The following is a 12690-nucleotide window of genomic DNA, read 5'->3' as shown; positions in this document are numbered from 1 at the left end:
CTATTTCAACAATTCTGTCCCTTTGCAGAGCCTGGCCTGCAGAATCCCCTTGGTTTCTATCACTGTCAACAGCCTTCTCCACCAGGCTTGTTGCAGAGCACCTGAAATGCTTGCTCAAGCTGTTGAAAGCGGCTGGCTACATCAATGTGTGCGCTCACCTTCCCCTAAGTTAGCCCACGTGAAGGAAGTCATAAGCCTCACAGATCTGTGTCTAGACACCCCCTCTCATCCCCAGAGTTAACCTGTGTGGAAAGTGGCGGTGCCCTCAGAGGCCTTGCTGCAGAGCCAATGACTAGTCAGTATCTGAGAGGGCTGCATTCTGGTGAATGCAAAGCCTCAGGAGAGCCAAGGCGCAGTGGGGACCCGCCAAGGCGAGGACAGAAGGCGCCTTGGGGCAGGAGGGCGGGGCGCGGTGCATCTCTGGGAGCCTGTGTGAGTGTGCACGCCTGTAAGGTGTGCCCTTGTGTTCGCTTGAAGGAGGTGTGCAAGCAGCACCAACACGCGTTTGCCGGGCCCTGGTAGCCCTTGCCTTCTCCTTCGCAGCCCTGGGCGCCGGGCGGCCCCTGCGCGGGCGCGGTGGCCGAGGGAGGTGGGGCCAAGGGAGGAGATCTGCGGGCGGGAGGGCGGAGAGGGCGGAGAGGGCGGGAGGGGTGGATCCGGGAAGCTAGGGCTATTTGACAGCACCAGGGGCAGCCGCAGAGTTCGAGGAGCGCCGGCCGGAGCGCGTCTGGAGGGGCCGGGCGGTCTCCACCAGCGGCCGCAGGACCGCGGAGCAGCTCTAACTTGCCCGCCCGCTCGCCGGCGCGCTCGAACACCCGATCTCCGCCGCGTGCCAGGGCGCAGCGCGTGGAGCGCCTGCCTCGCTTGGTCCCCTCTAGCGTCACCATGCTGCCGCCGCAGCTGTGCTGGCTGCCGCTGCTCGCCGCGCTGCTCCCGCCTGTGCCTGCGCAGAAGTTCTCGGCGCTGACGGTAAGTCCCGAGCCCCCGCTTTCCCCCCTCGTTCCTCACTCGGAACCCAGGCTCTCCTCTGGGACAAGGCTCCAGGAGCAGGTGGCCCGGTGAGCTCCAACAGGTGGGTCCGGGAGCGTCCCATGCCTTGCGTGTCCAGGGTCGATAGCGACTCACATGTGAGGGACTGCGGGTCCTACCAGCCCAGGATAGAAGGGAGTTGGCCCTCGGGGATGTACGTAGTCCCCCAATTTGGGTGGGAGTGCACGAGCATAGGAACAAGTATCTGGGCCACCAATGTCCCGCAGCTGTCTCAGGACGAACTCACAGTAACTGGGCACTCACCTTGCCAATGCCGACCCAGTCTGGGGTTAGGAAGTGGGAGGTTTTCAGCTTGGGCGCCACGAGGACCCACTGTTCCCCTCTTTTTGGGGGAAAAGGGGCCGCAGCCCATGGGCTCCACTTGTGGTGGAACGTCGCAGAGACCCCCTTAATTGAGCCGAGGAAGAAGCAGATATGATATTGAATTAAAGACCATCTTTCTTTTGTTGAAGAACTCACAGAGGAGAAACGATCTGTGGCACAGGAGGCACAGAGGAGCGTCCCTGGTTTCGTGGGTCCTCTCCTCAGTGGCAGGATGCTGTGCGCGCCAGGGCGCGCTCCCGAGCGCGTGTGGCACTGAGGTTGACCGCTCTAAGTTTGTCTCTCTTAGTTGCACTACTGGCTACGCCAAGGCAAGAGGTGAGGTGCCAGAAGCCGAGCTGTGGATGGGGGCTGAGCCAGTCCACCTCGGGCCAACACAACCGCGGCCACTCCGCCAGGCCGGTGTCTGCAGATCCCAGCGGGCAGTCCTTGTGTGGCCCGCGCGCTAGCGAGTCCATAATTAATGCAATCTGCAGAAACGAAAGCATTCCACTTAAATGTGTTTTTGAACAAGTGCTTGAGAAAACACTAAGGTAGTGATCAGGCCCCCATGGAGAGGTGTGTTGCCACGGCCAGGCCAGTGCCCTCAGGAGCTGCTTATCCTATGGGAAACCAGGGCTGGCCCAGGAGCTCAGGCTCTTTACAAAACCAAGCTGCCGGCCAGCCTGTTGCTTTTTTCTTTCTCTCTCTTTCTCTCGTTTTCAGCAGCTTGAAGAGGGAAGATTGAGTGAGTTCATTGTTCATACCTAAAATTCTTCTGGAGCAGTCCGAGGGCCCTGCCTTGTGTCTCATGAGTGACTGATAGATTAGAACTGTAGCTAGAAGTTGGAGGGAGTTTTCACCCACTCAATCTTGCCCTACCCTGAAAGAAGCCCAAAGGACTGCATGTATGTATTCATATATGGATGTGTGATGTGTGGATAGATGTGCATGTACATACAGAGCTCACGCACACACTCCAAGTGAATTAAAGGCCACAGGGAAACAGACCAATTCCCAAAAGGAGGTCTTAGCACCATCTTTGTGAGCGCCAAGAAGCAGCTGCCTGCAGCTTCTAAAAGAACCAAATGGACATTTCTTCCCGTTCTCTCTCTCTCTCTCTCTCTCTCTCTCTCTCTCTCTCTCTCTCTCTCTCTCTCTCTCTCTGTCGTGTGTGTGTGTGTGTGTGTGTGTGTGTGTGTGTGTGTGTGTGTGTGTGTGTGTTTAGACTGTTAATGAAGACAGTTTACAACTCAGCAGGTTTTCTTCTCTTCTTGTCCTGTGGTCCTGCCCCTTTTGGAAACTTCTTGATTTCAAACTCTCATCCTTTGTCTCCTTATACTGTTGTAAGGGTCTCCTGGGCTCTGAGGGTGCCAGCAGCTTGTGGGGTCCCTTTACTGGAGCTGGTAGCTGGTCTTAACACTCTATAGGAAGTGCCCCATTTAATGTGCTCCCCAAGAACACTTTGTTTTAAAAATCACCTTAACACGTAAGATGCTGTTTCTTTTGCATCCATGAGAAATATTTAAGGCTATAAACTATTGTCATAATTCTTCTCCCCTCACCCCAATATAGAAAATTAAGACTGTGGTTGCAATAGAAAGTACTTGAGATATAATTGAATTTTGAGTGGTCAGCCACTGGGAAATGTTAGATGTTCTGGATTTTTCTGTGATACTAATTTTTCTGTGTGTTACCTTTTGTTCGTCGGAGAAGTCTTCAGGTTCCTGAAGCCTAACTTAAAGAACAGCCTCCTCTGCACAAAGCTTAAATTCTGCCTCTAGTAAATGACAGAAGTGTTAGTCTGTAGGACTACATGGGACTCAGTTCATAGAAGTGTGTAGAACTCAATTTGTGGAGGTACCTGGAGCTCTCAGTCCACAGGAGTGCATGGGACTCAGTCCATGACAGTGTGTGGCACTCTGTCTACAAGGGTGTGTGTGACTCACAGTTCATGGGGATGTGTGAGAGCCAGGTCTTTTTTTGATGGGTGTCTGATCGTATGCAAGGGACTTGACTTCTTTGGTCTCCTGTGGTTTTACCTATAGAATGAGGATGAAGACTACCTAGCATGTCCTGAGGGTGAAAGCTAACATTTGGTGTACCTGGGCCATGCTCATTCTCCGATCCAGATAGTGCTGCTGGTTCATGGAAGGGAGTTTCAGAAACCATAGGCACCAGCTCACATGTGGTGGTGCCCTTAAGGAGTGTTTGGATATTGACTCTATTGGAATAGATCTCTTGCCTGGCTTAGTTGAGACAAATTGTATGGACTGTCCAGGCAGATGGGAAGAGCACATTTTCTGCCTCCTTTTGTCCTGTCCATTTCCTCTAGAAACAAGTAAACTGATTCACTTCTTGGGGAGGAAGTGTGCAAGGACAGAGCCAGCCCGTGGGTTTTTCCATGGCCTGGTTGTGCACAGACATTGGCATTATTTCCAGTAAGCTGCGGGCATTCTGCTGTGTGTTTTGTGTTCTTCAACTTGGGTTTTTGGAGGGAAGGAGAGTGGGGAGACAATGTTTTGCAAGTGTGGATTCAGAAGAGCGTTGTCGATGATCAGTCCGTGATCTGCTGTTGATTGTCCTGTTTCCTGCGGCACTTGAGTGACGGTGGAGTGGAGGGTATGGACCATGCTGCTGAGACACTTCATCCCTCAGTCTGGATGTTCAACAAACTCATCACATTTCTCTTTCCTCATCTGGCCACACGTTTTTACTATATTCGATGCCATGAGAAGACGTTCATTCTCCAGAGAAGACATAAGGCAGACTCGAAGGCTGTGAAGGAGGAGGGAACTAAAGACAGTGTTTCCTAATAGGAACACATTTACATGCTGTCTAAACCCAAACATTTAGTTTTGATTTGAAATGAGGATCATGAATAACTTCCAGTCTGGTAGGATATGATAGGAGACCCTGGATGCATATGGGCCACCATGGCTCAGAGGTTTAAAAAATCTTATACCTCTGTGACCAGCCAGGTCTATAAGATGGGGAGGCCATAAAGACTGGCTTTGGCTTGTGGAGTTGGAGGTTAAAGGTAATGTTTATAGGTTAAAAATGATGTTAAATGACACATGATTCCATACATTCAAGCACAAGCTTACACCAAGGAAATTAGTACTTTGAAGCTAGAGAAGAAAATGGAAGAGATCATTTCTATTTGTGGATGAGTTCATTTACGAGAGATGAAATGGACAGCCCTGTGTGGTATCAGGTAGGGAGCAGGGCTCTGCCACTAATTGTGTGTCTTTAGACTTCCAATATCAATGCCTATATTTAATATTAGATTGCAGCCCACAAGAGAGGTTTCAGAATGTGAGTTCATGTTTCATTGAGTTCTAATTTCACATGGACTGAAACCAAATTACTCCAAGTGAGAACCATGGATACGTTCTTCTGTGGTCTTCTAGTTCCGGCTGGAAATCAAAAAGCAAAGGTTGTAATTCAACACAAATAAACAGCATGGAGCAAAATGTCAACCCACATTTATATTTTAGAATAAAAAAGGAATTATAAATGAGAATTTTATACTATGATATCTGGCCAAATTAACCAGGTTTTCAACACCAAGAAGGTCATGGGACGGCTTTGCTTTGATGAAACACAAGTATATTCATATTCACAGTGTGGCTTACAGTAAAACTGGCATAGGGCGCACACATGCAAACTCTCCCTCCCCCTCTCTCCCTCTCTCTCTCTTCCTCTCTGTCTTTGTCCCTCTCTCTGTCCCCCTTCTCTGTCTCTCCATCCTTCCCTCCCTCCCTCCCCCCCCTCTCTCTGTCTCTCTGTCCTCCCTCTCTATCTCCCTCTGTCCCCCTCTCTCCGTCTCTGTCTCTCTCTCTCTGTCCCTCTCTCCCTCTCTGTCTGTCCCTCTCTCCTTCTCCCCCTCTCTCTGTCCCTTTCTCTTTCTCTCTCCTCTCTCTCCCTCTCTCTGTCCCTCTCCCCCTCTCTCTGTCCCTCTCCCTCTCTCTCTGTCCCTCTCTCTTTCTCTCTCCCCCTCTCTCTGTCTCTCTCTCTCTCCCCCTCTCTCTGTCCCTCTCTCTTTCTCTCTCCCCCTCTCTCTGTCGCTCTCTCTCTCCCCTTCTCTCTGTCCCTCTCTCTTTCTCTCCCCTCTCTCTCCCTCCCTGTGTAGTGTTAACATCATCGCTTCCTTGTTCCTGGCTTCACTTCTCCATCCATCTAGTGCCGTCACAGTTACACTTGGGCCTGTGACCACCTTCTCCCCAGTGTTGAGATTCTGTTTCCTCCTGGCCCCCACTGCAGCTCCAGAAGGGAGTCCTCAGTCAGCTTCTGTACTTCACATTCTCAGCCCTGTGTCCCTGCGCTGCGGTCTGTGGTTCTGGGGAACCTCTTCTTCTCCCCAGAACCTGGCACTGACAGGGAGGATTCCTCTAACAGCCCCGAGGGCTCAGAGGGCCAGGGGCGGTGGGTCAGCCAGATCTAGAAATTCTAGTGAATGCTTCCCCACTAGGGCCGTTCTGTGCCTGTCCTGGAGTTACACACTGCAGCCACTTTTAAAGGAATAAGACCATACGTTTGTTGGCAACAACCAAAATCACAACTGGCACATGCAAGTTCCCCCTCCAGATTTGGATGTTTTATCTTTTAGATCCAGTAACCAAGGAAATAGCAACAAAGAATCCAATTTGAGCCCCAGATGGGTGCACCCCAGGGTTGAGTGCTCCTTGAGATTAAGACAATTACCTGATGTTTCAGGACATTGCTTGCCCTGGTCAGCTCATATGGTACCACAAAGGACCAGAAAAGAAAGCAGGTCTCTCCAGACCGAGACCCCAGCATTTGCGCAAAAGAACCAGTTATGGGTTGATGGTGGTGAGGGCTGGGTCCTGAAGGAGCAGTGCAGTTGTCACATGCTCCAGGGTGCTCCCTCTCGGAGCTGGACTCAGAAGCCCTCATGTTGGCCCCCAGAGGACTATGCTGGCCACGCCTCTCTGGTTGCACAGGTGTGTGCACACCTGCTAGCACTAATGCTTTCGTAAAGAGCTCAGAAGCCCAGCAGATGTGTTGGCAGCACTCTGAGCAACAATGGTAGCATGTTGTTGGGGTAGTAGATAGGTGATTGTCATTCCTAGGGTACCTTTAGCTTCAGGGCAGCAAGGCTGTGAATGCCTGAGGTGGGAAGTGTCTCTGTGTTTAGCTGACAAATCTTCCTGAATCTTTTCCAACTTCATTACTTTATTGTGCTCTGATTTTTATCCATTGTTACAGGCATACTACACAAGTAAAACCCCAGCCCCGATGTTTAAGACTTCATACCAAATCTGCTTTCTTTTCTCTTTGGTCACATCCAGGCTAGGCTTGCCTCTGCCTTACAGTCTGTCTTGGTCTTTGAGGGTTCCATGTAGACTCCTTTCCTTCTGTGTGGGTTTCATCTACACACATGCCCTTTGTTTCCTACATCAGATGCTTGTTATAACATCAAGGACAACATATCAATCTAAAATATGGAGAGATCTTAGCATAGGCATATTTCACATTTATGGACTCACTATAGCGTCTTTCCTTAGAGATCAAGTAAAAGTAAACAGACTTGATAGGATATAGTCATCTCTATTGATAACCATTCTGATATGAAATAGAGATTTCATGATTTGGGCAGTGGCGGTGCACGCCTTTAATCTCAGCACTCTGGAGGCAGAGGCAGGCAGATCTCTGAGTTTAAGGCCAGCTTAGTCTGCAGAGTGAGTTTCAGGACAGCCAGGGCTACACAGAGAAACTCCATCTTGCAAAACAAACAATAGAGATTTCACAATAATGAAGGAAATTTTATCTGTGCTCATAATTTAGAAAATAATTGAAAGTTATGTACTGTGCAGCTTAGCTTTGATTATTGATTAGTTCATTCAACAGAGGATGTGGGTCTGTGTAGTTAAGTTTTTCCTAGTTATAGTTAAACATTTTAAAATTTAGCTCGTAAAGGCTGGGAAGATGCCTCATTCAGTGACATGTTTGCCTTGCAAGTGCAAGAACTTGGGTTTGATTTTAAGAACTCATGTTTTTGAAAAGCTAGGCCCGGCAGCATGCATTTAGAATCTCAGTGTTGGAGAACCAGAGACGGTCCAATCCCTGTCACTCGTTACCTGTCAGCCTAGCCTACCTGGTGAGCTCCAGGCCAATGTAAGACCAGTCTCAAGTACACAAAGAAGGATATGAATGACGCCCAAGGCTGTCCTTTGACCTCTATCTGTACATGTAAACATGCATATTCACCCACCCCCACACACATGCACCTGCATACGCAAACATATCCACGTACGTGTGTATCTGTGTGTGAGTGTGGGTGTGCATACACCCCCCCCACACACACACACCACACGTGTGCGCAAGCTAAGACCTTAGTGTTATTTTGCTTTCTGGTGTTGGCACGATGTGGGAGGGGGAAGAGGAGAAGTATTTTTGAGTTTTTCATCTGTTTATGGTTTGGGGTTCCAGGCAATGACACTTCCTGCGTGTGGAAGCGGCTCCTGAAGCTGTCTGTGTGGTTTCCTGAGCTTTATGAAAGTGTGAAATGCATGTTGTACTATTCCATCATATTTCTGTGTCAAAGGAGAGTACAACCAAGGATGGCAATAGGTCTGTTTTCAGGGACCCATTACATTCTTCATAGGGAAATGAATAGACAAAGAGCATTCCTGTTGTTCTGGCTGAAACAGTGGCTCTGCCCTGTCTGTCCTGTCTCTAAGGGACGATGAGTTCCAGGGCACACACCATCACTTCACCTTCTTTTAGAGGAGCTTATCTCTTAAAAGGGGCATGAAGAGGAAGGAGAGAGAGAGAGAGAGAGAGACTAAGAAGGGGGAGCAGAGGAAAGCGGATCCTGCTGTTGGAGAAAACCAGATATATGGATCATGGGCTTTTTCTGGGACAGTCTTGGCCAGACCTGCTGCCTCGGGAAGTGAGTGAGTGCACAGGACAGTTTACACTTTGAAACAGGGGGTGAAATACTGAACTCTGCCCCTTTCTCTTACTTGGGATTAAATGCATGACACAGTGCCTTCCCAGGACACCCTGTCTGAGTTGCCTGCAGGAGTGTTTAGGGACTTTGATTCCAGTGGGGTTGGAATCTTTATTTCAAAACTTGGCCTGCTCACCAAGCAACGAGAATCGACATCATTTTCTTTTCTTTGAGAACTGTTCGTTCATCCCAGTGTTGAAAGGAGATGGCAGGACTCTATACGGGCCACCTTCTTTGTCCCTATCCCTGTCTTCTTGGACCTGTGTCTGCTGTCACTGCTAGCCGGGTTCGTGTGGGTTACATGAGGAGCTGACATTGCAGTACTCAGTGCTTGTGTGGTATGGTGACCCTTACTGGTTCCTCCATTGACCCCCACAGAGCGGTTACTGGCCATCTCAAACATGTGACTATCCATACCAGACAAGTGTCAAAATTCATTATCATAAACACAACCTTGAACTACAGCAGATGTTGGTATCTGGCTGATATTCCTAATGACTTTCTGAGATTGTATCCAGTCACCCTTAGCTGTGTTTTTGTTGGTAAACTTTGCTGTTACAGGGATACTTTATCATTGCTGCTCGCTGGCATTTTCACTTGGACGCCTAATTTCAGGTTGGAAATATCCTTCAGATGATGCAAATGTGGTGTGTTCATGTTTCCTCATGTAGAGGGGCTTCCTTAGCCCCTGGGGTGGGCTTGTCCAGACTTGTGCCCCCAGTTGAGACTCAGATGATTTCCATTTGCTGCACAGTAGTCAACTGTCACTGGAAAAAGCCTCAGGAGACTTGGAGCATTGTAGCCTCCAGCCCTCTCATGATTTAACAATGGTCATTGGTAAAATGCTGAATTGGATCCCCAAGTTGCACTACACCATTAGGTAGGTGAGACTGTGTGGTCAGCTGAGGCTGTTCACAACTGTGGATTGTGATTCCAGCCCTCCTTATGTGGACAGCTTCCTTCCTGGACACCTCACACCTCTAGCCCTTCTGAGTAATAGCACGTGGTCTCTCGTACATGGAATTGAGATGCCTGTACTAATAACAAGCTGTTTTTTTTTTTCCCCACTCTGTGCTGTTCTCTCAGCTTTCTGAGCTCTTCCAGATAATATCTCACTTGCCCTCATCGTCTCCCTACCAGATGACTATAAATATATGTCCTAGCTGCGCGTAGCTCCGAATTTTGAGATCCCCCGAGGGTGAGGAAAGTGAGCAATAGCTGCGGCCTGAACATACACGCTCAGGTTCTTTCTTGAGCGGATACACAGATAGGTACTGTGCCAATCAGCGCTTCACTCTTAAAAGGTTTATCTTTGGGTAGAGCTGCCAAAGACAGAGCTTTCTATTCATAGACATAATCCAGGTGGAGCTGGGAGTTCTCTTTCTGTGCTCTTGGCGTCTCTCCCACCCCCCTCTCCTCCCAGAGACATCCAGGTGCAATCACTGGGCAGTATCAACCTACCCGGGGTCTCCACCCTTCAGAAAGTGCTTCGAATGTTTCCTGGATCCGCCACAGGAGGGAGCCCAAAGGTGCAAGCTCTGTCTTCCAGAGGGGCTGAAGGTGGGGCTGGAATTCCCGCCACAGCAGGTTCCAGCTTCCAACTACCCCCAGGCTCTGCCACTTAGCGTGTTCCAACTTTCCAGTCTCAGACATTTAACTCGAGTCACAAAATCCCAACTGAGGGAATTAAAAAGCAGGGACACTGTATTTGATGCTTCTAATAACTTTATTTAGAAGTCTGGGACATTGATGTTAAACTCAGTGTTACTCCCCAAATATCAGATAGCAGTAGAAGGTTTGGCTTTAAAACAAGCCATGTTGGGGGAGAGAACAGGAGGCTGGGCATCTTCTGGGTTACTATTTTGTTTCTGTTGCAGACTTAATTACCCTGTCAGTTTTAAAGCAATGACTAGAGTTATTTTATTTGCTAAATTAATATTATGTCTGTGTTCTTCACAATAAAGCTCCGAAACGTGACATTTTAATGATTTTAACCTATAATAAAAGAACAATAGCTACAGAAAATTACCATTCTGTGTTCAGCATTGCAAAACTTTGTTCCTTCTTAGTTCAGCAAGTTCAAATGTGCTTTCTGGAAGTCCTTTGGGAAGATGAACTACCAGTTTTATTTCCTTTGAGACACATCCTTATCAGACATATACTTGTGTGTGTGTGTGTGTGTGTGTGTGTGTGTGTGTGTGTGTGTGTGTGCGCGTGCACGTGCTCCCACATGCTTATTGGGACCGTTCTTCTTGTTAGATATATTCTACACAGAGGCTCTGATGAGACACACTCTCATGCATATTTTTACAGAGACTTCATTGGCATCTGGCTCAAAAACCATTTACATTTCTTTATTCCAAAGACAGGAGGGAAACTAAACATCACTAATGCCCCTACTAAAATTCATGTCACCATTCTGCCATTTCTATTGCTTTGTCCTCTTCTCTTTCTATTTTCTTTGAAACGTGCTAAACATACCTGCCTGTTGTCCAGCTGCTTTGAATGTAGAAGCCTCTTCAGGAGAAGGGAGTCTTTCCTTCCTCCTTCATCCCCCCTTCCCTCCTTCCTTCTGTCCCTGTCTCTGTCTCTTTATCTCCCATGCTTTTCCCAGTGTGCACACTCCTCATCCCTTTCCGCCCCACCCCCACCCCATGACTGGATCCCTTGCTGTCCTGTAGCTGGGCTCTGCCAGGCTCCAGCTGCTGGTGAGTCTAGGAAACACCAGTGAGGTTGTCACAAGCTCTCGTGAAGAGAGAGGCAGGGGTAGCAAGATGTCTGAAGCAGAGAATGTAAGAAAGGTAAGAGGTAGAGTCCAGAGCCTCTTCTGCTTTGAATCTGACAGTGTCTCCAAAGCTAACTTGCTTTGGAGAGGTGTCTGGACCCTGAGGTCCCTAACCTGGTGAGTGGCTTAGTTCACCTGAATGGGCTGTTAGGAGAGTTTTAGGGAAGGCTGGAGGGAGGAGGCTACTTGGAGCATGCCTTTCAAGGGTAGACTGTGTTCCTGGAGCCTTTTTATCCCTTTCTCTGCTTGTTGGCTACTATGTTCTGCCTCACCACACCCAAGGAACCACAGAGCGACGCCTCAGAAACTCTGAACTGAAATAAACCTTTCCTTGGAAAAGTTATTTTCTCAGGTATTCTGTCACGACAAGACACGTGACTAACACATGACTCAGAGCCAAACCTAATGAGTCCTCTATTTTTACTTTTTAATCACTTAAAAAAAATAACCTTTCCCTCTGTAAATGCTCTCTGAGTTTCCATTTAATGCCGAACCCAAAATAGTAACTTTTAAACTTAAACAAACAAACAAAAAATACCCTCACAATTTTGTAATTTTTTTTCTTTTTTTTAGCTGAGGGATCTAGAGCTCTCAGGACATGGTGGTGGGGGGCAGCAGCTTGACTTGAACTGTGACAGCGGGTGCAGCTGAAATTTACACCACAAGCAGTCATTCTTTGTAAGGTGTGGTAGGAGAGGCAGAAGCTGTCTTGGATGTTCCCTGCCCCCAGAGGCTCTTTGTAGGCAGCCAGGCCCCCCTGCAGGTCTTTGTAGGCGGCCAGGCTCCCTGAAGGATGCTGGGAGCAAAACAGTTCTGATACTGAACACTGCCATTCTAAATCGATGCTGGTCCTCTCTCTGTGGTGTGTAAGTACACACGGGTGGCTTCCGGGGCTAGCCCACCTCCACACACACACTGGTGGCTTCCGGGGCTAGCCACCTCCTCCACACAAAGAGCACTTCTGTGTGGCTCACTCAGGTTAGCTCATCTTTTGTAGTCCCTAAAGGACAGTGTTCTGATTATAAAATGACCTGAAGATGTCATTTGGAAATATGCAGAATAGTGTGTTCTAGTCATGTGTGTGAGACAGAACTCGTGACATGAGATCTGCAAATGAGCTGGTAACAGACACCAGTGACTCCCACATAGCTTCACACCATTACTCCAGGCCCACGCTCCTTCACAGTGTGGCCTCTGGATGGAAGCTCAGCAGATGTCACTCAGGGGAAGCCGGGACTTACCACCTGTCTTAGTTAGGGTTTCTATTGGTGTGAGGAGACACTATGACCACAGCAACTCTTATAAAGGAAAACATTTAATTGGAGTGTCTCACTTAAAGTTCAAGTGATTCCGTCCATTATCATCATGGTGGGGAGCATGGTGGCATGCAGACAGACATGGTGCTGGCTACATTCTTGATCAGAAGGCAACAGGAAGTGGACTATCTCACTAGGGGTATCTTGAGCATGTATGAGACCTCAAAGCCCACCCCCACAGTGACACACTTCCTCCAACAAGGCCACACCTACTCCAACAAAGTCATACCTCCCATTAGTGCCACTCCCTTTGGGGGCCA

At 48.6% G+C, this 12690-nt stretch overlaps 1 protein-coding gene across 2 annotated transcripts in view; it reads left to right on the top strand.

The window, feature by feature from the left end:
- Positions 1–663: 663 nt before the first annotated feature.
- Positions 664–12690, top strand: part of Smoc2 (SPARC related modular calcium binding 2) — a 132616-nt gene continuing 120589 nt past the window's right edge. Inside the window, exon 1 of one of the 2 annotated variants that reach the window (XM_052750754.1) lies at positions 664–969. In XM_052750754.1, coding sequence (XP_052606714.1) covers positions 886–969 — 84 coding nt within the window. In that variant the 5' untranslated portion in view covers positions 664–885. The remainder of the gene's footprint in view (positions 970–12690) is intronic. The other variant, XM_052750755.1, reaches the window with a different exon arrangement.

The sequence above is a fragment of the Peromyscus californicus genome, unplaced genomic scaffold (genome assembly GCF_007827085.1).
Source record: "Peromyscus californicus insignis strain IS unplaced genomic scaffold, ASM782708v3 Scaffold_22__1_contigs__length_63687245, whole genome shotgun sequence".
Taxonomy (NCBI): Eukaryota; Metazoa; Chordata; class Mammalia; order Rodentia; family Cricetidae; genus Peromyscus; species Peromyscus californicus.
Note: the sequence above shows the minus strand (reverse complement) of the source record. Positions and strands in the feature narration are given on the sequence as shown.